This window comes from Triturus cristatus, chromosome 5_2, assembly GCF_964204655.1.
Source record: "Triturus cristatus chromosome 5_2, aTriCri1.1, whole genome shotgun sequence".
In the NCBI taxonomy this organism is placed as follows: Eukaryota; Metazoa; Chordata; class Amphibia; order Caudata; family Salamandridae; genus Triturus; species Triturus cristatus.
Window position 1 is genome coordinate 511,355,451 of NC_140588.1, and position 26,555 is coordinate 511,382,005.

The following is a 26,555-nucleotide window of genomic DNA, read 5'->3' on the forward strand; positions in this document are numbered from 1 at the left end:
TAGACATTATTAACAAATCATTGGTGCACAGTTACATTCAAATGCCCAAGGTCCATGTTACAAATCTATGGTTGAAATAGCCTTGATTACCAGTAGCGGCTCACCCATAGGGAGCGCCAGGGTGTCAACCCACCAACCCACCCTGCTACTAATTTCTTAGCATGTACAGTTTTTACATGGAAACAAACAACCTTGTCGAGGTGTCGCTGCACCCCGGCACGCATTTTCGTCCTTACGTGTCCCCTTGCTAGCGCCTACTAGTGGGCGCGCTTGACTGCCGGCGTTGCCTGCCCCGGTACGGAGATCTCTGAAGTGACCGTGTCAAGTGACAGACTGCCTGTCAGCGCACGTGTCAATGCCCACATTGTAGGCTAACTCCTCTGTGACTTGTAAATTATGGATCGGCGCTGCACAGAGGCCTTGCTCGCCCTCGCAGTGCAGTGTGCTGAAGGTGAGGGCACGGACGGTGTACGGTTACACTTCCCGTGTAACCGGTTCCTCCTCATTTGTTGAGATGTCTCAGCAGGGTGGAGCAGAGACTGAGCTGCCAGCAGTCGAGAGCTCACTTCAGTGACGTGAAAGTGGCTTCACTTCAGGCGAGCTCGGCGCACTCGCGAGCTCACCCTTTGATTCGTGACACATCCCGAGCAAGAGCCCTGCTGTGCCAGGAGCCTTATCTCCTGAAGAGGGCTGGGAGGGGCAGGGGTGCAGCCCGTGATGTCAGCTGGTGTCAGCAGGGGGAGGGCCGAGCAGGGAGGCCGCGGCTGCACCTAGGGGTCTGCTGAACCAGTCCGAGGAGGCACGAAGCGCCGGAAGTGCACGGGGCACGCGCTGATTTTATTTTACTTCACTTTCCAGACGTATGTGTATGGGTTTAAAGGAATGGAAGTGGACGCCGTCCGGACACGTGTAAAGAGGTAAGCGTGAGATGCCAATGTTGTGGGAGGTAAGAGGGTGGTCGCGCTGTTATGACTGTGTCACACAGGCGTGGAGTGAGCAAAGTTTTAAAGCGCCGCTGGAGAACTGCAGAGCACTCACCGCCGATGGGCACTTCCACCATTCCCATTGTGCAGTGTCTGGAGCTACTTACTAACATCGCGCCGTGAAGCTTATCTTCTAGGCGTGTTTTCGAGTGGTGTTATTAGAATAGAATGCACCGATCACGCTGACTTGCTTAGGGGCTCTAAATCATTTAGCGCACGCCCGTTCTGTAACATGTGAAGGACACAGCAGTTGTGTGAAGACGTTCTGCGCTCCCGCATGAGTGTTTTGTTTACCCTTCTGTTTAACACCCGCAGTGAAATACCTCGGCGAAGTGTGCATTACAACATATTTGCATTCAGGGTAAGATTCCTCCCGAGACCGTAGGCACTTGCAGGCAGGTGTGACTTGCTCAGGAGGCCCTGGGAATAAGTAGACTTTTTTATCCTCGGCAGACAGGAGTCTGCAAAGGTACAGAGCGGTGGCTGTACTCCCTCTCTCTCACCTCCGTGACTGCGCACCGGAACGGCCCTAACATCAGCTACTAATTGTATTGTATTAAGTGCACATAATGTAAATAGGTCAGTGGGGCTACTGCGTGTGTATGTGTGTAGGTGGCTCTGTGGGTGGCTCTATTTGTGTGTGGGTTGCTCTATGTGAGTGGCTCTGTGTGAGTGGCTCTGTGTGTGTGGGTGGCTTTGTGTGTGTGGCTCTGTGTGTGGGTGCAAATGCAATAGGTCTCGCATTTGAGAGTGATTAAGCTATTGACATTGTAAATAACAATGCCGTTTCTTTATTTTTTTTTAAAACAAAAACATAAACAAAAATAATGTCATGAGCAATGCGAATAGCTCTAACTTTAACAATGCCGAGACCATTGCATTGTAAATGCTTGTTGCTGTGTCTTTTTGTTGGCCGTAGGAATCTGAGCACTTTACCACTTCGGCCCAGTGCTAAAGTGCATGTAACGTGGAATACAATATACTCAGGGCCTGTATTCTAAATGCTAATAGTGGGCCTCCAGCGCTGGTTGTGCCACGCGCAAAAGTAGCCTTTCAACCCTGTCTCATGCCTGCCATTGCAAGGTCTGTGTGTGCAGTTTACTGCCACTTCGACTTGGCATTTAAAACCACTTGCCAAGTCTTAAGCTTCTCTTTGATTACACATATGTCACCCTAAAAACAGCTAAATCTGTTTTTCACTACTGTGAGGCTAACTCCTCTCATAGGCTAGCGTTGGGAATTCCTTAAAACTCTTTTGAGCTGTAATTCCAGTTTAGAAAGGAGTAGCTGCATCATGTTTCATATATTTGGAATGGTAATGATAAATCCTCTTAACTGGTAAGGTTGGATTTAACATTACTGTTTTAGAAATGCAACTTTTAGAAAGTGGACATTTATATGCTCTTACTGCTCTATGTGCCTTGCTCCCTGGCTCAAATACATATCTGGGATGGGTGATGGCTACACTTTGAAAATCCCTCTACAGCCACTAACACAGGAAGGGTGGGTGTGGCAGAGAACTCGTCTGCATTCATCTATATTCTGAAATCTCTTCCCGGGCAGGAAGAGGGAGAGGGAGCCGACACTTCCACCTGAGTAGGCAGAGTCCCTTGTCCCAAACAAAGAACTGATTACCCCTTACAGTTAGCCAGGCAGATAGGATTGGGGTGAAAGGAGATCTGTGCACTTAAAGGGCCTGCATTGAAGTCCCCCTCTCTTCAAAGGCACATTTTGGTATAAGTACTGGGGCTCTGACCCTACCAAGACAGTATACTACTGGACCTGTGAAGAACTCTGCCAGGAGTAAAGACAGCTGTGCAACAAGGATTGCAACTTTGCATGATTGATGCTCTAAAGTAACTGCTTTCCACTTTGCTGAGCTGTCCTGCTGCCTGCTGATCTCTGCCCTGCTCAGGATAATGACTGGACCCAACTCACTTGAACCCAGAGTGACTCCAAGAGCTTTTTGGCTTGCCCCCTGTTCTGAAGTTTCGGGTCATCAAAGACTTCCTTCAACTCTGCAACAGCACCTGGAACTCTGCCACCTGTGAGTCCTGCCCTGCCAAGTGGTACCAGTCTAGTCCTGGGCCCTCCAGAGGTGATTTCTGCTGTCCAGAACCATCAAAATCGACGCACTACAACTTTACGCTGATTGGAACCAATGCATTGCCCCTCGAGGAAAGAGCTGATCGACAGACATCGTCACAACGGACTGCATGGCTCGACGATGACAGACAGCGTGGCTTGACGACAACGCAGTGCCTGCATCATAAAAGGGTTCTTCATCGCCTGTGCAGATTGGCGCTGACACATTAAGATTTCGACAACGCTGCTATGCTCCATCCAAGGTACTTTTTCAGTTGGACCTGTGTGAGTCTTGTAGCTGGCCTGCCCTCCATCGTGGTTGGCCTGCACTTTCAATTTGCCCCAGTCCAACGCGATCTCTAGTAACCCCTTAGAGCTATTGACTTCTAAGCACAAGTTGATTTAATCTTTAAAAATTCTTAACTCTGGTTCTACTTATTGGATTTTTGTCATTTTGGTCTTGTTTCACTCATAGAATTATTCTCGACTGTTCTAAACCTGTGTGGAGTATTTTTGTGGTGGTTTCATTGTGTTACTGTGTGTGTGCTGCCCAAGTACTTTACACATTGCATCTTTAGATAAGCTGACTGCGAGCTCTCGACAAAGGGCTGACTCTGCCCAGGCCCGGACAGCCTTTCGGGGGCACTGGACAGCAGAGAAATATCCCTCCTGATCACGGCGTCGATCAACAGGCCTCACAGAAAATAAACATGGGCTGACAAAATATGATGCAAATCAATCTGAAAATTGTAACAATTATTGAAAGAAAAAAAGATGGGAAATGAAATCAAAAAAGCGCTCTCAACATTTTCCAACAAGCTCGTAAGGAAATAAGCCAGTAGTGTAGGCTTTGATGCAGCTGGTAGCCTTGTGGGGTGGGCGAAGGTGTGTGTCATCGAGGCCTCGATCAGTCTCCACAGTGGAGTCCTGAACCTCCCGCTTTTGCAGCTTAAGCGGGCGTGGTGTTGAAACTCACAGTTATTTATGAGCCTTTCTTGCCTGCAGCTCTGCAGACAAAAGCTCTTAAAAATACAAAAGACTGATAAGAGGGGTCAAGCAAGGAAAGTTAATTTCAACAAAGAAATGTAGAGGAAAAGCGAGAAAGAGAGAGGGCTGGAAGGAAGAGTGAAATGAAGGGTATATGAAAATAAGTAAGAAACTGCGACGAGAAGGAAGGGTAACAAGGATGAAGGGCGAATGGAGCGGGAAGGGTAACAAGGATGAAGGGCGAATGGAGCGATGGATGTAAAGATCAACCAATATTTGCATGAGTGAGGGAAAGAAAGTGGCTGGAATGATAACATTCTGGATGAATGGGTGAATGGATGAATGGTCCCCCGGATGGAAGTAGGTAATGATGGATTGCTGAATTGATAAAAGGAGGTGAATTGGTGGATGAAGAAGAATGAATGGCTGGATGAATATAAGGTTAGATAAAAGGATGTATGAATGTTTGGAAGTCTGAGTGGAAGGTTGGATGGACGGAAAACTAATAATGAAAGGGTGGATGGATAGAATGGTGAAAGGATGGATGAAAGTATGAAAAGATGGATAGATGGATGTGTATACATGAAAGGCTTAAGGATGAATGGAAGGCGTTAATAAGGGACCTCACCTAGAGTGGGTAGGGCTTACTTGCTTCGCTCACCCAAAGGCATTCAAGGTATGGATCAAGGTGTGGGGGGGTATTTTAATTTTCTGGCTACTCCCTTGAGTCTCCACATTGGCTTATTAACTCTAATCGGAATCTCGACCATGTTGTTTTTCCAATGGCACTTAAAAGTCCGGGCTCTGAGCCATTTGAAGGCGCCCACTTTGCCGCGCACTCACAAGAGGATAATGTGAGTAAAAGGCATACTGTGCTAGAGCGGCCCAGTAGTGTTGAGAGCCCCTGTGGCCTAACAGTCCTGGGAGCCCTGGGACGGAGGAAGTTTTGGGCTTTGATCCCAGGCATGTCTCACCAGCAGGTACTAACCAGCCCCCTAGGAACATGGTCTGTCACTCCAAGAAATCCTCCTCTCCCACTACTTTTTCGTGAGATTTTGGTGTTGTTAAATGTTTTACTCGTTAGACAACCGAGTACACCTAGGACATGTATAGAATGTATAAATGTTGGCCAAGCTTCCTTCTCAGCTGAGAAACAGTAACCTTGTATTTCACCTCTAGCATTTCCATTTCCGTTACACTGTGCCATTGGCAGGCAAGGTCAAACTTATAGAGATGCACGTGGTTAAGTGAGGCAATATGTTCTTATGTGTCTGCGTGTGTGTGTGGGGGGGTGGGTGTGAGGGGGTGGGGGGTGTGTGTGAAGGGGAGTGAGTGAGTGAAAAACTTGACAGTGACTATAGCTGTGAGTGAGAACGAGTGAGTCAGAGTGGGTAAGAATAAATAAGTCTGGGTAGGAGTATGAGAGAATGTAAATCAGTATTAATGAGTCAGAGTGTGCTTGTGAGTGTTACTGTTGAGAGTGTCTGTGGACCTGGCATACTTAAGGTAATACTTGCCTTATGGGGTACTCAAGGTAAAATACCTGCTGTGGTACATTGGAGGAAATTCATAGCATAAGGGGTACTCTTGGCAAAATGCTGATGCTGGCACACTGAATGTAGTTCTTGGCATATATGGGATACATGTGGCAAAATACTGCCACTAACATAGTGGACATAATTCTTGGCAGAGATGGAAAATTGTTGGTATCAGCATTTTGGAGGTAATTGGGGGTAAAATCATGGAATAGATAGGAACCATGACATGGTGGTGTACCCATGAGAAAATGCTGTCCCTGGCACAATGGAGGTAATAACTGACATAGAGGGGGCACCCACTGAACATTTTGAAAAAAGTGAGATTCAGGCCTGGCTTCATTGGCTTGGCACACCAATGGCTTTTGAGCAAATTTGAGTTAATAAAGGGCTCTAAGATGCACTATTTGACCCAATTGTTTTCAAACTTTTCTCTGATGTGAAGCCCTCTTAACCTTCCTAAAAGACGTCAGGCTCAGGTGCTTTAATTTGGAACAAGTGTTATGCCCACCACTTTCAAAAATCACCAGCCACTACTGTTGATTACAGTTATGACTTTATTCTGAAGTTTTGTTTAAATCCACTCATGCAATCGTAGATTTATTACCCTTTATGCCTAATTGTTTTCAGCATCCCTGGACATGGGTATGAGATCAGTAGGTGTTATCCTTTTTAGGTCTCGCCTGAGCCAGCGCATGCGCCGCTCTGCAAGACATTTAGTAAACGGGCTTTTAAAAGTCTTACCAAACGCTGGCTGGCCTAGAGCGTGCGGTTATGCGCACAATGACGAGCAGAGGCGCCATATGGCTTTCCTCTCTCGTCATGGTGCGTGCACATCGCACACCACTCGCCAGCCTACTTTCACTTTTCCCATCTCGCGCGCGCACCACTTGCGTCCACTTTCTGCTTGCGCTTCTTGTTTAACTTTAAGCGCGAGGCGCGCGCACTTGTGTTTAACTTGTTTTGTATGTGAGTAGTACGAACTTTGTCAATTAGTCGTAACCCTCAGAGAGTCCAAAGAAGAATAGCAAAGACTATTAATAAACAGCAGTTACACCATCATGAAGACAAGAAAGACACAATATGTAACGATGTGCTGGAAAGACAGCTTCTTTGTTGTATAGAATGCCCTGGTTGCTTAACAACGCGTTCTGTGAACTTGTTTTAGGTAGTAATTTAAGTACACACACGTTTACCATCAGCATTCTTTTACACTCCGCTGCTCCACACCTTTCCCTGCAGCACCCACTTCATTCTGGAGAAAGCGTACAGCAAAATTAGAGTCCAATCCCAGCCGCGTAATTAGACTCCCTTTCAAATCACGTTTCAAACAGAAAGCAAAACCACACGAACAATACGTAATCCTAACCGGCGCGTATTACCCGACATTCCCAATCCCACGAGTGAGACACTAAAAAAACAATATATAGGCCTAAGAGCAGGTTGCGGTTTTAGCAGCAACATAGCTGTAAGAAACAGGCAGGCTAACGCAGGCCCGGTCAACCAGGGCGACATGGTCACCGCGAGCCAGCCGCCCTCCCTCTGCCGCCATGGACTCCCTCTCTCCCCGCAGGACCGCCAGCAGCCCTTCGTGCGCCGTCCCACTCATCGCATCTCCTGCTGTCCACAATGGTACGGGATTCAGAAAGGAAACTATTTACAGCGGTGGGAGAAGCCTGCTGAGAAACCACACGCACTTCACCTGGCAGTGAGGTGGCGGGGGTTCCCGGGACCAGTTTGTCTTCTGTTCGTGCTAGATTTATTATTCTAGTGAGAGCGATTGGACATGTTTACAATCGACTTTTCAGTCTTCTTTGCCATTTAAGATTAGACAACGTGAATTTCAAGTTTTTCGCGATGTGAGGTATTTTCTCTCGTGTTGTTTTTACAGTAACTGCAAAGAAATGTTTTACAGTAACTGTAAATAAAATACGAGCAAAATACCCCCTCCACCTAACTGCAGAGAAAACACGAGCAAATACCCCCTCCACCCAAACAGTAAAACCAAAATCAGATGCTGAATGTGTTGCTACAATAAGTCCATTCCACTGAAACTAGCTTAAAGACGCGACGCAGCGCAGCCCAGGGGGTTTTGGTTACTCTACAGACATGAACGCACTCCTTTCCTAACCAAGCGTCGGATTTTAGCAGAGCCCTGCACTGACAGCAGAGTAGAAACAATATGGCCGCGCGCAAAATCGTTGTCAGGCAGACTATGGCTGCTTTTCATCACGCTTGGCATTCGCTGACACCTGCCTAGAAGTCATGGAGTAGTTTCTATTCTGCTTACAGACAATTCACCTGCCATCCTTGCCCCAGTCCTTTCAAGCTTAGCCCTGCCACCTTCCTCAGACAGCGTTTCACATACTCAAGCAATCTGATAATATAGAACAAGCATTGGCATAGCCAATAGGTCTCGCCTTTGGGACCTTATAAGTGTTTAGCCATGCAACACTTGATGTTGTTGCACCAAGGATATTGTGCTGGATAACGAAACACTTATAAGGTCCCAAAGGCGAGACCTATTGGCTATGCCAATGCTTGTTACCACCTGTTATTTGAAACCCAAAAAACAGAAAGTTGCCACCAAAGAAGGACTCTTTAGTTGCAACTTTCTTTTTGTATTTTTTATATAGGACAACAGTAAAAACGAAAACAAAATTAGAAACACTGTATTCTATTTTTCCATCATAGCATCCTAACCCTGTACAGCCAGATGAGGGGTTCCAGTCTTGGACAGGGCCTCTGCTGCTGCGTGTGCAGTTCATACAATCCAGCTCCCATGCTGAGCCTCTTCACAGGTGACAGCACTTGGGTAGTGAATATGTAAAGCATCAGCTGCTGACTGCACACATACCAGTCTCCTGTTGAACGGACTGTGCTTTGATATGGCTGCCAATAACCCATGGTTCTTGCCAGCGGACCAGCATCAAGCGCTCCTCTCACAGAGAAGGCTTCACACAGCCCTTCCTCTCTGGCACTGGATCTCAACCTAAATCACTGTCACTTGAGTCCCAGTCAACAGGCGCAACAGGTTCACCAAGTCCTGGAAGGCAAGTAAAGTGCACTACTTAAGAGGATTCTCTTTTGTTGTGTACTTACTGCTTGAACAGCTAAGCTAAGAAGCGAGGGTATTAACATGTACAGCTCCGGTCAAACGTTTTCTGGGTGACAACAGCTCACAGTGATTCCTCACTACCATTTTGGAACATTGTAAAAGTATTTTAATTAAACCATATATCCTTAGGATAGAGTTCTTTCAGAAAATATTTTTGGGCACAGTATAATGCTTTGTAATACTTGCACAGACTCTCATACATTTACGTGTGGGTACAAATGTGATGTTATATAAGTCATGTTTATTTCTATATAGCTCACGAGTCACCCGGGAGGATATCCTGGTGTGGAAGCATGAGCTATATTGGCCGAGCCAAAGCCAGGCCTAGTTGTAGAGCCAGGTCTTTAGTTTCTTATGGAATTCAAAAACTGAGTAGGCAGCACTGATGTACAGGGGAAGGACGTCCCCAGCTTTAGGCGAGAAGTAGGAGAAGGCATGACCAATAGATCTGGTTCTGTGTACGCAAGGGTTGTAGGGGGTTGCAAGTAGGAATCTGGCTGAACGGAGGTATCTGGCAGATTAGTGGAAATTTATGCGGTTGGTGAGGTATGTGGGGATAATTTTATGTAAGCCCTTATATGTGTGCATGAGTGGTTTGACAAGTGCTTGTTTGTGGAATGGGAGCCAGTGGAGCTCTTTGCAGTGGGAGGTGATGTGATATTTTGAGGTGGGAGGTTGAGGGTGAGTCTGGAGTCTTCCGGTCACTTGGATGTTGATTTCGGCATGGCGTGTGTTGCCATAGCACAGCTTTCTAGGAATGAGGGCTCATGACTGCCTCATCTTAACTATCTGCAGTTATGTGCCACAAAGTGCTAACCTTAGGCATAATTATTACTTTCTATAATTGCTAAAGCCATGCGCTGTCAACATATATCAAATATGATAACCATAAGTTAAAGTGCTAATGCGCGTGTCCCTAAATGATCTCTGAATTAAAATGGAATACTTGGCTGTGCACTATTCTCAGGTAATCTAAAACTACTACAATTAGTTTAAATCAAACCTAAACGCGATACTATGAAAACAAACAGTTTTTAAATGCAACATTGAAATGTAAGTGGGTAACTGTTGGACCTGACATCCTTGGAGTGGTTTTGTCTAACCTGTTGCCTTCGATCCTTCTGTTTTTGCTAGCCTTAGGACTCTGAACACTTTACCACTGCTAACCAGTGCTAAAGTACTTGTGGTCTCTCCTTTAAACATGGCAAAATTAGGTTACACCCAATTGACATAAATGTATTCGTAAGACTCTAGTGAAGAGGCATTACATATACCCAAGGCCTATAAATTAAATGCTACTAGTGGGCCTGCAGCACTGAGTGTGCCACCAACTTAAGTAGCCTGTTAAATGTGTCCTAGGCCTGTAGTGAAGTGTGTGTGTGCGTGTGTGTGTGTGTATGTGTGCGCGCAGTTTAAGCTTCCATTTCAAACTGGCAAAATAGAACTTTCTCCAGGCATAAACCTTCCTTTTTGATACATATTGGTCACCCCTAGAAAAGGCCCTGGATAGCCCACAGGGCGGGGTGCAGTGTATTTAAAAAGCTGGACATGTACTTTTAACTCTTACATGTCCTGGTAGTGTAAAACCCTTAAATTCATTTTTCACGACTGCTAGGCCTGCCTCACCCATAGGACAACAATGGGTTATCTTACTACATTTAATAAATCATAACTTTAAATTGAGAGCAGGTAGGAAAGTCAAGTTTGGTCTCTAAAGAATTGTAAATTAAAACCCTTTGTAATGGTAAAGTTGGATTTTATGTCACAAATCTGAAAACGTCCTTTTGTCACTTTTAGAAAGTTGGTATTTTCTAGTCCTAACTATTTGATGACTACAGCGTGTATCCTGGGTCAAATGATTAGTTGCAACAGACAGTTGGTCTGTGTGTATTACTCCTAGACAGTGAAACAAAGGGGGAATAGGTGTTGGAAGGAGGGGCCATCTCTGAATTGATAGTGGGGGTGAAGCAGTCACCCTACACTTGCACATCACAAAGGCCCTGCCTCAGCACACTCACAAAGGGTTTCACACTAGTTTTTGTGCCCCCAGACAAGATGGGGCCAAGATAGAGAGGGAGGAAAATCCAGACACCTCTGTAGGGGGAGGGCTCTAGAATCACCTCTCACTCCAAAATGTGCACCAGGTTTAAATAATGGACCTTCAGGCCCAACTCTTCAGTACACTTCTTAACCTTTGGAAGACTCAGAAGGAGTGTAATGTTATGTTATGTTATAACATTTCATAAAGCACGACAGCTGCCCCAGCAAAGAGGTGTCCCGGCGCTGACAGCAGTGAGAAACAAACGGAGTGAGGCAGCAAGATCTACAACAGGGGAAAGAGGTGTGTTTTAACTGCCTTCCAAAAAGCTAGGTAGTTGTTCAGGCTACGGATCTGTACAGGAAGCGAGTTCCAGAGTTTTGCTGCCATAGTACGGAACGGGCGTCCCCCAGCGCGTACCCACCTTACCCGGGGGACCACTACCGGGTTTTTCCCCAAGAAACAGAGTTGGCGTGTAGGTACATATGGCAGCAACAGGTTGGCCAAGATTCCTGGAGTGGCATATTTCAAAATCTTGAAGGCCAAGCAGAGAGCCTTAAACTCAATCCGCCTGGCCACTGGCAACCAGTGGAGTTGGCGAATGTCATCCGACACAGGGCAAGCTCTATGGTGACCAAGAAGGGTTCTGGCAGACGCATTTTGGACACTCTGGAGTCTCAAAATGTCTGCCTTGTTTGACCCTAGATATAGTGAGTTGGCATAATCCAGTCTCAACAAAATTGAGGCCTGGATGATGACTTGCCGTGTTGGCGCGTAAAAAAACCCCAATAAAGTTCTGAGTCCCTGCAGTAGCCCAAAACATGTCCCTGCCACCTTCTTTGTTTGGACTTTGAAACTGAGAACCGAGTCCACCCACACCCCCAGATTCTTTACCACCTGCTTGGGGGGGTGGGGGCGTTATAAAGGGTTTCGGGCCACAAGTGCTCACTCCAAAGCCCGGGGCCATTCCCTACCAGCAACACCTCAGACTTGTTAGCATTAAGCTGGAGACAGTTGGCAGTCATCCACTCGGCGACGGCCGCGAGATCGCTCCGAAACTTGGGAGCGCCCCGCGTGGGTTCGTCCGAGAGTGCCACTACCAACTGTGTGTCGTCGGCGTAGGAGACCATAGTCAGAACCTCTACTCTTGGCTACCAGCGCCAGGGGTTGGACGTTCAGGTTAAACAGCAATGGGAAAACTAAAGGGGATGATGGACGGAGTGTTGAACAATGCAAGCACTCACCCCCAGTCAACTGATCTGGGTTTAATCCATCATCATTCTTTAGCTCACTCCGCCACCCCAGCTCAGACATGGACATATGCAAATCAGTCTGACCCTGTGCCTCATGGGAACAGTCTAGCCCAAACTGCCAAGCCATGTCTTCCCTGGACCGGAAACAAGTATCCTGGGACCGGTTTCTGGCTAATCAGCCGTCATCAGCCAGGCTAGCTTGAATCCAGTGGCAAAGTGAGCAAGGGACTCGCGTCTGGGCATACCCTGCCAACTTAGGGCGAACAAAGCAAAACCAAAGGGGATGTTGGACGTAGTGTTGAACAATGCAAGCACTCACCCCCAGTCAACTGATCTGGGCAGTTCGGGCTGGACTGTTCCCATGAGGCACAGGGTCAGCCTGGTTTGCATATGGCCATGTCTGAACTAGGGTGGCGGAGTGAGCTAAATAATGATGATGGATTAAACCCAGATCAGTTGACTGGGGGTGAGTGCTTGCAATGTATAACACTCCGTCCATCATCCCCTTTGGTTTTGCTAAACAGCAATGAGCTCAGGGAGGAGCCCTGTGGCACCCTTGTTTGATTGTGTGAATATCGGAAATGAAAGGGGGGGGGCCGTCACCAGAAACGTCCTCCCTGCAAGAAAAGAAGAGAGCCAATCTAGAGCGGAGCCCACTATGCCTACCTCCCCCAGACGTTGCAGCAAGATGGAATGGGAAACCGTATCGAATGCGGCACTTAGGACCAGTAGTATCAGTACCGAAGTGTGCCCGGCATCTAGTGCAATCCGAAGGTGTTCGGTCACAGCCAGGAGCGCTGACTCTGTGCTGTGGCCAGGACGGAAACCATTCTGGGAGGGGTCTAAGATGTTATTGGTGTTCAGGAAATCTGTTAGTGAGGAATTAATCTTGGCCTTAGTGATCTTAGACGCCCAATGCAGGATGGAAATAGGGCAGAAATTCTCTGGCTTAGTTGAATCCAGGGTGTTTATTTTTAGCAGAGGTACCACCTTGGCCTGTTTCCATACCCTAGGAACAACCACCATGGTGAGAGACCTATTGATCACCTGGCCCAAAGGTGCAAAGAGCACAGGTAGAATTTTCCTGAATTGATTGAGCTTGAGAAGGTCAGCAGGAGAGCCAGATTAAATTTTGCTGCACAGTGAAAGCAGCTGATCTTGAGATATTCGGGGAAAGGCTTCCAGGGTGGGGGTAGTGCGGGGACAAGGCACAGCACATAAGCCCACTTGGACCAGCGGAAAAGACCTGTAAATATTTTCCACCTTCCTAATGAAGAAGGTGGCAAGGTCTTCACACTGCTGATCCGACGTTATCAGAGATGCAGTTGTGGAATTTAAGGATTTACGGTCTGTGAGTATCGAGAAGATACTCTTCGCCGGGTTGCAACTCTCTCGAACTTTCTGTGCATAGAAAACTGCCCGTTCAGATTGAATGGCCCTATGGTAGCTTTTAATAGCAGCCTGATAGTTCCCCTTCGCCACTGAGTCAAAGTCCCGTCTCCAGATTCGCTCCAGCCTTTTACATGCCTTGCGCATGGTCGCCAGTTTATCATTAAACCAAGCGCTAGATTTAAATTTGTGGTTCTTAGACCACTTGGCAGGAATTAAAGCATCCAGGGGCTGGAGAATCCAGTCATAAAGCACTGTATTGGCAAAATCAGGGTCAGCCGGCAGCCAGGGAGTATTAGCGAAAAGAAGGACACAGAGTTGGTCCCAGTTTAATTTGTTCCAAGGGGGCTTAAAGGAGCACTTCTGACCCATCTTGCGGCGGGGTGTGACACCCTGGAGTGACATGGAGACCAGGTAGTGGTCGGACCAACACATCGGAATAGGGGTGTGGACTGTGAGGGAAGGTAAGTTAGAAAAGACCGGTCCAACAGATGGCCAGCAGAATGGGTGGGGCCTGCAACCAGTTGGATTAACTGACAGGCCGCGAGGTCTGCAACAAAGTTAGCCGTATCCGTGTCCAAAGGATTATCTAGATGTAAATTTAGATCCCTGATGATACTAAAGTTGGCAGCACTCACAGCCAGGGAGCTAACTACCTCGATGAATGAAGTACTAAAGTTATTGGACGGCCCAGGTGGCCGATACACTAGCAGACCTGACATAATGTAGTTAGGGCTGAAGGAAACCCTGAAACGCGCACACTCGCAGTCAACCGCAGTCTCTTTCTCCAGTGTGCAAGGATAACAGGATTTAAAGATGACTGCGATGCCTCCCCCTCTTGTCTCTCTGTTGAGAGCAACCATGACATCAGAGAGCCATGTCTCAATTAAAACAAGCATTTGCAATGCAACAGGTCTCGCATTTACGTGAGTTTGAGCTGTTGGCATTGTAAATGACAATGCCTTTTATTTATGTTTTGGTTTTGGAACATAAATAAAACACATTGTCATTTATAATGCCAATAGCTTAAACTCGAGTAAATGCGAGACCTATTGCATTGCAAATGCTTGTTTACAGTGTGTATATAAAGCGCTCTGATACTTTCGGGTCAAGCTAGCGCTATATAAAACGTTTAAAATAAAAATAAAATAAATAAATGGTGAAAAGGAAAGTGGTGGTGAAACCTGGGGATTTGCAGTGTTTAAAGGCAGCCACTGATGCACTCAATATGTACAGCTGTGTCAAAAACTAACGCTCGCTGCGGGAGTCAGAGGGCTCAGCCAAGCGCGAAAAGCACTGAGGACACGGGAGGGTGGAGGGGCAGAGGGAGGGAGCCTGGCAGAGAGGGCAAGCAGACTGGGAGTGGGAGAGAGATGACAGTGTCCATAGGGGACGGACGAAAGTCATTAAGGATTTAGGTGAGGTCTGGAGACAAGAGAGGCCTGGAGAGAGAGAGAGAGGGTGGGGAGAGAACATGCTGGCAGGGGAAGAGGCGGATATAAAGGCACTAGTAAGGAAGGGGAGGCGTTGGTGGGGGAAGCAGATGCTCAGAGAGGCATACAGGGCATAGTAGAGGCAGCGGTCACAGCAAGAGGTACAAGAGGCACGAAAAGGAAGGTGACGTAACGGCCAGGACTGCCGACTGTGGCGCTGGGGAACCAGATTCGAGTCTGGGCGTCCTCTGCTCAACATCCTGTGATTCCAAGCAAATTACTTAATCTCCCCCTTTCTACCAAAGAATGAATGTGTCCTTGTGTAACATAACTGATGATCATGTGCAAAAACAAGAAAAGAAAGGAGGCGGAAACATCATCAGGCGTTAGAACGGAAATGCTGAATCAGAAGAAAAGTTGGAAGCAGTGTACCGAGAAAGGAAACAACCAGGTGTAGTGGATAACAAGGAAATATGGATTGATTATGCAGAGGGAAGAGTAGGTTACTGGGTGCAGTGAAGGAGAGTAGGTAACGGGTGCAGTGAAGGATCGAGGAAATGTTGGGGTGTAGAGAAACGTATGGGTACCATTTTAAAAGGCACGTACAGTGTATGAAGACTAAGGTGGTGAACTTGCATGTAAAAGGAGGACACACAATGTGCAGCGGAAGGGTGGGTGGAGTGTGTATGGAAAAAAGACGCCAGGATCAGGAGGCAGGGTGGGGTGCAGAGGGAGGGTCCACTCATTGTGCAGCTGTGGCAGAGTGAGACTGAGAGTTGTGCTGCGCAGGGAGTGAAGAGGAGTGGGTGTGAAGAGCGCACAATGGGGGGCAGTGCAAATGGAGGGGCGGTGTTTCAGGGAGGTAGGGGCACAATGGGCCAGTCACGCAGGCTGCCAAATGCTGCGCGCGCCTGTGTGAAAGTGATCACGATCGCGATCACACATCAAAGCGGCTGCGAAAGTGAAAGCAAACGAGTGCTTTCAGGCCTCCAAATGGTGCGCGCGCCCGGCCGACGCACATGCACTGTATTTGGAGGCCTGAAAAGCCACTGTTTGCACTGCCAAAACTCGCTTACTATAAGTCTCGCCAGAGCAGCGCTAAAGCGCTGTCTCAGGCGAGACCTAAAAAGGACGTCAGGAGAGTAATCCTGCAACAGATCATAAATATCTGCCGAGTGTTTGACTAGAGAGCGGCAGTTAAGGCTGAGGATGCTGTGCTGCTGCAAGAAGTACTGCCCTGCTGCCTGAGTGAGAAGGCCTGGACCTGCATCTTAAACCCAGGACCACCAGAGTGGCCGGCTTTCTGATCAGAGCCTCAGGGACAGAAAAAGCTCCAACCATCGTGACCCCCTACACGTGGACTCTACCTGCTCTGAGTCCTAACCTCCCAAGTGGTGCACCTCCAGTCCTGAACCCTTGAAAGTGGGGCTAAAGGTACTCTGCCAGCCCAGCTGTGGTATCTACCAAAAACGGCGTACCACAACACAAACCGGACACAGCTTTGCAGTGCCTCATCAAAACCAATGCAGCCACGATAGAAGTCTACATCGTAGCCCTCGCAGCTCATCGGAACCACCACTGCACAATGCACCCTCAACGTGGAATTCGCATCACCTCATTGGAACTGATGCAGCACGACACAACTTCTTCGCAAGTCCCATTGCAGCCCTTGCAGCTCATCAAAACCTTTGCACGACACATCCTCAAAGTGGACCTTGCATCACTCCTTGAGACTACTGCTGCACTGAGTACATTTCTCAGCGGGACTAACTTGTTCCCTGTATCTGGCCCTCATGCCATTGCAGTCGGCCTGAATTTGTAACTTTACCGCCGCTTTGTGCTGTTAAGCACTACTTCTCCATAAACCTTTAACATTGCATGTCACTAGTTCGACTGATTCTTGTCATTTTGATTTCAAATAAGGTATTACATTTTACTTAATTTTTCTAATTTGTTGTGGGATTTTTCTTGTGTTGTGTTTTCACTATATTCCTCTTGCTGTACTGCATGAATACTTTACATAATGCCTCTAAGTTGAGCCTGACTCTTTTTCTGTCAAGATACCAGAGGGTTAAGCACTAGTTAATTTGGGGTTTGCTTGTGTTTCCCCCTGACAAGAATCGTGGTAGCCGTTTAAGTAAGGTTTCAAACCCCTCAACGAGTAACTCAATTTCCTACAGTAACCAATCAAAAAAGTGTTAAATGGCATGTCTTTTTAACGATGCCAACATTAAATCACAGCCAGGAGAGGTCTCTGGCTTACTAAACCCCTCTGTATCAAATTTGTTGGGTACAAAATCCCTGGTGAGCTTTCTAGTGCTATTACCTATCTTTCATGTTTTAGGTGATGCCCCACAGCACACTGCAGTATTCGATAAGGCACATATTTGCCAGAATTAAGATTTAAGGGATAGAAACTTATACAAATCAGAAAGATAGGTTTCATATACTGTGCCAATGTCAGAGTATTTTAATTCTGGCTCTTGAAGCTAACGTGCCTCACTGCAAAAAAGTAATATGCTTATTTTCTAACCAGAAGATTGTTTGCCAAGGCTGAGAAAGTCATCCCCCATCTTATCTATTGGGCAGCTGCGAAACCCAATTGTGATGGGAGACCTTTGTCCTGTCTGTCAGCTGTGGCCCAGTACTGAGAGGTGGACATGAGCACAAGAACTCCCCTGAACCATCTCCAGACTCCATACCAGCCAGGTCAGAAACGGCTGACCTCGGCAGATTACTTATGATACTGAAACAGTGGCGATTTGTTGAACTTGGATATATGTCAAGCAGTTCTAAAGAACTGTTTAAAGTATGCCTTTTGCATGTTGGAATATCCCTAGTTCATCATCTAGTAATATCACCTAAGTGGCCTTGGCACTTTCTGTTCTTCATCGGATAGACATGGTCGCATTCTGAAACCAGTCCAGAGAACACGTGACTTTCCAAACCTTTAAAACTGTTTTGTTTCAGTTTGAGCATCTTCTGTTCTGCCCGATCGTGCACTGCGAGCTCATGCTCTGCAGATTCTGCTTTATGAAATCTTTCCATGTCTTCACTGTGGTGACAATTGCCAATGGTCATTGCTGAGCTCCATAACTCCAAAAGAAGAACCTAACAGGGAATTACAAACTAGAGACACAATTACTTCACACAGAGTATTGGCTTCTCCTAGGCAACTATCTCCTCCTGAAGCATTTTACGTCCATCAACCTTTCCTCACTAGGCCTTGTCCCAAAGACTGTTCAGGGCTGTGGAACTTCCTCAGGCCTGTGCCTACAGTTTTAAACTGCTTGGAAGAGCTTTGCTCTATACCACAAACTTTGAGCAAGGATAGCCCTCCCAACAGGGCCCAAACTCCCATTTGGGCTATAACATGTCCAACTTGGGTCTTCACTGTCCCTTCTTTCCTGCCTCATTAAAAGTTCAGTATTAGGACATATGTAAAGAAAGACACCCTTGGACTTTCCAATGTAAAAACTATTGAAGCTGGAATTGTGGTGTTTATCTCTACACTATGGCCACTCTGGCAGGTGGATTCTTACCACCTGATAGACAGCAGAGCTCAAAATATGATGCAGAGCCATTCATAGGAATGCAAATGAAAGGGGCCAAACATTACGTTACAGAAAAATTAATATAACTATGCACATGGAATGCCTTAATAACCCCAAACTTTACCCTTGGCACATACATAATTTGCCTTCTTTCCCATAGCTCAAAAATGTGGGGCACTTATAAAGCGGCAAACACCACTATTACATGAAACATTAAAATTGGATGCCTCCAAGCTCTGGAAGGGTGGTTTTGAAAACCAGCCCTGACACAATGCTGTTGCTTAAAGTGGGATCAACCCCAGATGCGAGTGGCTGAAATGCTTGGGATTCAGGTGGTGAGGAAGTCTCTAACCAGGTGCATATACATTATTCGACCATTGCTTTATGCATTTTCAATGAGCCTGGCTTGAATTGTTCACTGCTTGACAGTGAGGGTGTTGCTGATTCAAAGGTTTGACAAAGAGCTACTATGTGCAAACCCCCAATGCATGATGTAGATAGATGTCTTCAGGACTAGTTATATAGAAACTATCCAACTTTTTCAGTCTTACTGAAGAGCAGTTTATTCCAGAGTAAAGCTTTCCTGAGTCATGGCAAGTGTGCTTTTTAAGGTCTCGCCTAGGCAGCGCTTGCATTCTCTCTTCGAGACATGCGGAATTCATATGGGAATGAAGCTCCGCCCACTTTCCGCCGATCTTTTTAATTGGCTCATGTCACTGTCCCTTGTAAATGGTAGCTTTTCATTGGTCAATAGGTCTTAGTAGGCCCTCATTAGTACCGCCTTTCCTCTTCTTGTAACCTCCCATGAACACACCCCCTGTTACATGTGTTGCTACTCTGTACCTTTTAGTAATAGCCTTCAGCACTATCTTCTTAAACACCATTCTCTTGCCTGCTATTTTAGGCAGGATACACTCTCCCTGCAACGTTTTTTAATTTTTTATTTAACCAGCATGCCAGGCACGCGTCAGCACTAATAATGGCAGCTGTGCCTTTCCTTTTTTTTGTTAATTGCGATCACCGAGGTGGCCATATGCTTTTTTCTGTTTATTTACATTTCATACCATGCAGCACCCGCGCTTTAGCTTTAAACATCTTAAGCTAAAGTGCGGGTGCCGCAATTGCTTCAAAAGTAAAGAAATTGAAAAAAGTGCATTTATATTTCTATTTCTTTACTTTTGAAGCAATCTCGGCACCCTCACTTCAGCTTAAGATGTTCAAAGCCTAAGCGTGGGTGCCGCCATTGTAACAAAAGTAAACAAATAGAAAAAAAAAAGCATGCATCCACCATATTTTCCTATTTGTTTACTTTTATTACAATTGCAGCACCGGCGCTTTAGCTTCAAACATATTAAGCTAAAGCGTGGGTGCCATGTATGCTTCAAAAGTAAAGAAATAGAAAAGCAAATTCTATTTCTTTACTTTTGAATCAATTGTGGCATCCGCGCTTTAGCTTAAGATGTTTAAAGCTAAAGTGTGAGTGCTGCAAACCATTTGCAATGCAATAGCGGTCGTATTACTGGAAGTTTGAGCTATTGGTGCTGCATAATTATTAGCAATGCCAATAGCTCAAACTTTCAGCAATGCAAAACCTATTGCATTGCAAATGCTTGTTCAATATGTACAAACAGGCAGGGTCCCGCAGGAAGCCAGGGTATTCTCAGCTCATCAGCTCCACAATACCAAGGCTTATATGAGCAGGTTTCACAATCAAGCATATATCTACTCAAGAGAGAGGATTCAAATGTCCTTGCAAATCACAGGCAGGTAACTGACTCGCCAACTTCTGGGAACAGGCGCAAAGTTTCAAGTCAAACAAAGCAGGAGACAGTTCTCACTCAAAGTTCTAGGCTACGCATTCTTCTGCTTCAGGAAAACAGGAAAAATTATTTCAATAAATACAATGAAAGCCGAGAAAACACTTCACAGCCGAAATGAGAAATGTAAACCAACAATTACATTTGAAATTTTACGAATGCACCGAACTGACCGAACTGACTTTTATGAAATACTTGGTAAATGTAAAAAGATATGACAAAAAGTAGGGAAATGTCAAAGGTTGACAAGTAATAGAACGTTTTTGTATTTGTCATAGGTTTTGAAAATCTGTAGTTGATACTCTTGATTAAGTGCATAATGCACACAGTGCAAAAAGACTTAATTCAACTCTGATTGTTAATGAGGGTGAAACAAATAAAAGAATTCCAGTAAGAAGAATTCAGAATTAGTTTGAATGTAGAGTATACATATATTCTGGTTCTTACATATAGGAAGGGCAATATATGTCGAACGTGTGCAGTACAGACTGTGGTGAAGTAATCCCAAGAGATCGAGTTCATATAAACCATTGACCAGAGTGGTTTTATGTCTTGCCATGATGATGGCAATACAGTGTCAATTAAATGAAGCTAACCAAAGGCAAAATGCAGGTGCGCTGGACATAAGAATGTATTGAAATATGGCCCATTCAACTCACTGAAAGTTTCAACTCACATGTTGGGGTCTCTTCGACAACACTCAAATAATAGGCTATAAGCTCTTTCGTGACACAATTCTCAAACACGATTTACGCCAAGGAGTGCATTTACAGGCTCTCTGTAAACAACGCATCACAGCAGACAGAAATAAAAAATAAAAAAAATAAACACTACCTTGATTCTCCTTACCTCTGAGCAGTGACCAAAAAAGTGAGTGTCTCTTCATCCCCAGATAGGCGGTTGGTATCAAAGATGACACTAAACTCGTACTGTAGAAAGATAAAGCATTCCTTATCAGTTGCAGCACTGTGGCTACTTGCAGAAACTAATCACAACATATGACAGTGGAGCAACATCTGAATAATGGCAATAATAGCATGCACACTCTGATGCGCTCTTCACCCTCAGAGGGCATTCAGACGTTAGCAACAAGCCCTGCTTTGCAGTCACAGGGGTTTTGCTCAGTTCAGGCCCTCGTGATCTGTCTTGCCGGTTTTTTTTTTAAATCACAGTGATAAAATTGTGCTTATTTTATATAGACCAGAATGCACATGACAGTAAATAAAACCACCGTTTATGTCCATTTAACTGCAGAGTTCCAATATCGGATTATATAAAATACCAGGTTGACGATCATTTCTACCAAGGTGCTATTCATCACCATATCACAAATTTGTAAGCGGTGCAGTATTTTTGTCTATTTGTTCCGGATTCCAAGTCAACTTTTTGTCCCAGCAAAATCATTTTTTCTATTTACTAGACACAGAATATTGATTATAAATCACGTTAACGAGCCAGCTGACACAGAGACCTGAAGGTCAGGAATTGGAATCCAGTCAATGGTAAATTGAGTCCGATTAAGCTGAGTGATAGTAACAGCTGCTATTTACGGCACCATGGCCCTCATTACAAATGGCTACTAAATTTCAGTGTAGTCCGTAACCAGATTTCTGAGATCTACAGGAACACCAAGGATCTGTTTAGTCTGGGACAAAATAAGAATTATTATGAAAATTGAACGCAGAATTACAAATTCTCAGTAATTCCTGATTTCTTAGTGGAACTTCTGGTCTCCGCTGGTAATGGCTGGATTTTCCCTACCCCTTGGATTACCAGTAACCCCAGAATTGACAACTACGGGGCGAAGAATGACCTGCTCTCTTCCTTGCCCACTCATAGACAGGGCCTACAAAATTGCAATATGGAGGTTTTATTTTTAATCATAATAGTTTGTAATGCAGTTCTAAATAACACTTTGATGCAAATTAGCACCGTTTTGGCACTAAGGCAATACAACCTCTATTCACAAATATTAACCCACTACCATAATTACTTTCAGCTATGAATCTTAATTCTCTTTGCCAGAACAATACAGAGTAGAAAATCAAAAGTACCAATATGGTAATGATGTCTGCCATCCAAAGATATCAGCATAAATCAACCTTGTTAATATTACGAAAAGCATGCGCAAATCAACAGATACCACATTGCGGCAATTAACTTCTTGAAATGATCACCATTTGCTTCCGTTTTACGCAATTTGCACAATTGGATCCATTTGCCACATAGTTTCAGCAACTTCTCGAAATCTGTAATACACCAGAGCAGGTAAAAGGTTTCACGCTTCACTCCCTATACATTTCATTACTACAACCTTTCTGGGTAAAATATAGACCTATCTATTATTAATAAAGCAGGTGCAGCGAGCCGGAGGGCTAGGAGTGCGAAGGGTTGACAGCACCCCATTTATGTCTGACGTTTACTACCCAACCAGGTGGTAGATACATTTTCCTTGATTACACTAGGATCCTTTGCACTCTTGCTCTCCCACTGAATATATAATTGCTTAAAGTCTTATTATCCAAAAACCATGTACAATAAGTCTGATATCAGTAGCCACGCGTGTCCTCAAGACAACATCAGCAGATACTTGTGAGAGAGAGTTTCTCTGCACCAGGGTGATCTGACTCCTGCCCCTGGAAACATGATCTGATAACAGACGGGACATCTGATGGCTATGCACAAGGAAGGTGAATAATTTGATTGTGAACTTAAATTGATTTTGGCATACCAGTGATCTGGTGAATAGACTAGAACGTGTGCGCCGTTGAAACACATTACACCATAGATCACTATGGCAGCAAATATGATCATAATGAAGGTTTGATTGTTCAAAAGCGGGTTGGCTGGGAGCAGTACTGTCACATACAGTTTGGGGCTCATCTAATTTCAACCTATTCTAGATTCAGCCACAGAAATACACTGAGTTATTATGCAGGTGATGCTCTAAACCAAGCCATTGGAGGGGACTCAGGAGCTCAAGGGGGATCCAAAGAGAACTTAGGGAGCAGAGTTGTGGGGTTGGGTGGGTGCGAGAGATGCGCAGCTTGAGGGAAGTGAGTGAACAGGATCATGGGACATCCGCAGAGCAGCATTTGGAGGTTTATTATAGGAAGCAGAAGGGGCAACACCCTGGAACTCGCGTTTTATGCCAATGTTGTGTTGTATGCCGAGCACAGTATGCATTCAGACAGTGTCATGGATAAAGAGTGCAAATATGGAAAATAAAAGGTGGGCTCTAGTACTGTTGAAGCTCTTTGAAATAGCTTGTGTCTAGCAAGATGTGTGAATCATGGGTCATACTCTACATATAGATCTAGGTATAAAGCAATCTAAAGCACACCTCCTGTGAACACCCGAGTCCACATTTATGAGGAGCAAATCCAAGAAAAAGGGTTAAGCTACAGGACCATGATTAACAACATCCATTCACCCAAAAATTATGAGAGATCCTGCAGCTAAATACAGGAGACTGTACTGTAGTGATCAGAGAGATGGCAATGATTGGTGGAAAAGTGAGGGCAATATTGGAGGAGAATATATTGGACTGTACCGATGAAGATGCACAACCCAAAATCGTCACCACCGGCAATTTCAAGCATATGTTTCCTGTTGCTGTACATCTTAAGTCTAAGATTAGTTCTTATTAAAAAATGCTTGTGCTGTCCCGGATGCATTGCCTAGTGGAAGTCTAAAGCAATAGAGGAGTCTAAGTCTGAAAAGGGGATGTGGTCTTTGCACAACAGATTAAACCTACGGTAAACCTGGACACCAGCTGGCAAAAGCGTACCCTGCAGATAATAGTACTACTAAAACCAATGTCAGCCAGATTTAGTGGGCTGGGAAAAAAACTTTTGCTGGGTCTCTTTTAGATTTGTGCCCCAAGAAACAGTTCATAATTAGGAAGACATAGGGCATAGGGAAATTTAAAAAACAGTACCTGTCGCGACTTAGTGGTATTGCCACACTAGCTGCATTAAGGAGTGAAAAGCCAGGCCTTCTATTCTATGATTAAAAACGTACTTGTAGCAAACGAGAAGGACCCAAAATGTGAAGGTCCTGGGGTGAAAAGCCCCAGATGCCCTCCCCTTGGGATGGCTCTGGTGCAAGCTTTGCTAGTCCTTAAATGGCAGCACGTGAGACAGGAAAAGAGTGAGGCTGAGGGGGGCATCACAACATATTCTTTAACTGAAGTACAGTGATGCACTGAACAACCACAGTAGTTAGCTCCTCATAATCACAGCAGACTACCTCATTTAATGAAAAACCATAGTATGTAGGTGAGTAATTAAACTGCTCCATTCAAGCTTCACAGCTTAATTAGGCCCCATGTTAAATATACTGTAAAATATTGCGGGAATGACAAGACTGATATTGTCATTGATGGCAGCCATTTATGCAATATTTTAAACAAGTCTTGATATGCTAGGGAATGTCTTATTAAGCCCCGATTCCAATGGTCTCTTCTGCAAATCTCAAGGCTTGTCAGATGGGGGAGGATGGGATCAGAAGGACCCTTATTCCCCAGGCCCCGCAGATTTTGAAGGCCCCACGTTCATGCTGAACATTTATAGATTTTGGCCTGTTCTTATTATTAATCATGAGATAGCTAACACGTATAATACTGCGAGCAGATGGCTCCAAATGCTGCTTAATTGCGGCATAATTGTATGTCCCTGCAGAACATTATATTCTAAACTTTAAAGCAGTTCCTCTTCCTTAGGGCCCCACTTCAGTTTTTTGTCTAAGGCCCCACAACAGCTTCTGATCTGCCTTCAAATATAGTATGCATGGACGCGCTGAGAGGCTTTGAGCAGGTCCCCCGAATGACAAGGTCTGCATGTCCCTCTACAGCCCTGCACACTGTGGCCATGAGAAGGTACCAGCATTTGTTTACAAAGTGACAGAGAGCGAGGAGTTGCGATGCAGAAAGGGTCCTACAATTTTTAACTCAGCAGGGGAGGGGACCCAAAGTCTTCAATGCAGTCAATACCCTCCTTGGATGTCAAGATTGAGTGAATGGTTAATCCACCCATTCTTCTGTGGGAGCAAAGGGCTGTTGGAGAACTCGGATGCGATTCAAGGCTGATGTTTGTTATTCTTCAGCGGGAAAACAACCTTTATAAGGTTTTTACCACGTTGTGCCTTTACCATGCATTTTTTAGCATGCGTGTTTTTACCACGTGTATGTTTTTACAATGCATGCCTTTATCGCGCATTTAGGGAAAGTTGGAGTTGTGGGGGGTCTCCCTCACAAATGCATTGTTTTTATATATACAAACAATATGTGGTAATAAAATACGTTGTAAAAGCATATGGGCTGTAATAAATGCGGGGTAGAAAATGCGTTGGTAGGCATGTGATGTATTTCCCTACATTGTTCCATTGTACAACCCTTCAGCAGGGGAATATAATCAGTAACCTGATTACCCAAATTTCTTTTTTAATCTTTCGAAGCAAAGGATTGTAAGAACGACCCCCTTTGTGGTGGCAGAAGACGTTGTCCGAAAGCCAAGTAGCCGGGATCAAACATTCGAACTGCCACTATTGGAATGGCATGTTAGTAAAATAAACCATAAGTGAAGAAATATCATTTCCGTTAAAAGACAGAAAAAAAGGAAATGAGAGGCTATTAGCAGAGAATCTCAGAGAGGACTGACGTCTGCTTTGAGGCTAATGGAGGCCTGGTGTGGAGTGCTGGGAGGGCCATTTGTGAGAAGCTGTTAATTAATGGATCCATTATTTCCCAGACAAATAATAACAACGAGAGACTGTTCGCTATCTAACCTGTGAGTGTGTTATATAATGCATTAACTGGTGTCGTCACCAAAAAACAATTCAATGATACCAACCACTGACTGATTTCTTTTATTTTAATAGCTTACATTCTAGTAAAATGTCATGGTTTAGATGTAAAGATTTACTGGTATTGTGCAGATAAGTAAGTAGCGCTATCCCAGTCTTATTTACAAATATGTTATTTTGCAGCTCCCTGACAAGCTTTAAGAAAAACCACAGTGTAAGGACCCATGAGTTTACTTTCCTTACATCTGCCTTAATCAATTAGTAAATGCAAATTACTTTCCATCCATGATCCCCCAGCATGACCTTGAATTAGCCTGGAGCTAAGTGCCTGACCCAAGCCCAGGCCCTTCTCGCCAGGATGGAGCAGAGACACACTTCCGGCACTGCGTGGTCAAGCGAAGTCACACACGTCATCAAGGTCATGCTGGGGTCTTAGCCCCAGGTGTCCACTCCAATTAATCAAGCGCAAGGTTATTGACAGCTCAGCCGCTGCCAGCCTAACAGATAAACACATTATTAATCGGCAGTTCAAGTGTCCGGATACATTGTGGGAGAGGA

General features: G+C 45.2%; 1 protein-coding gene across 1 annotated transcript in view; it reads right to left on the minus strand.

The window, feature by feature from the left end:
• Window positions 1–26,555, minus strand: part of ITGA9 (integrin subunit alpha 9) — a 962,089-nt gene that overhangs the window by 221,277 nt on the left and 714,257 nt on the right. The window contains exon 20 of the mRNA XM_085607531.1: window positions 21,042–21,121. Within this exon, the coding sequence (XP_085463657.1) occupies window positions 21,042–21,121 (80 nt within the window). The remainder of the gene's footprint in view (window positions 1–21,041; window positions 21,122–26,555) is intronic.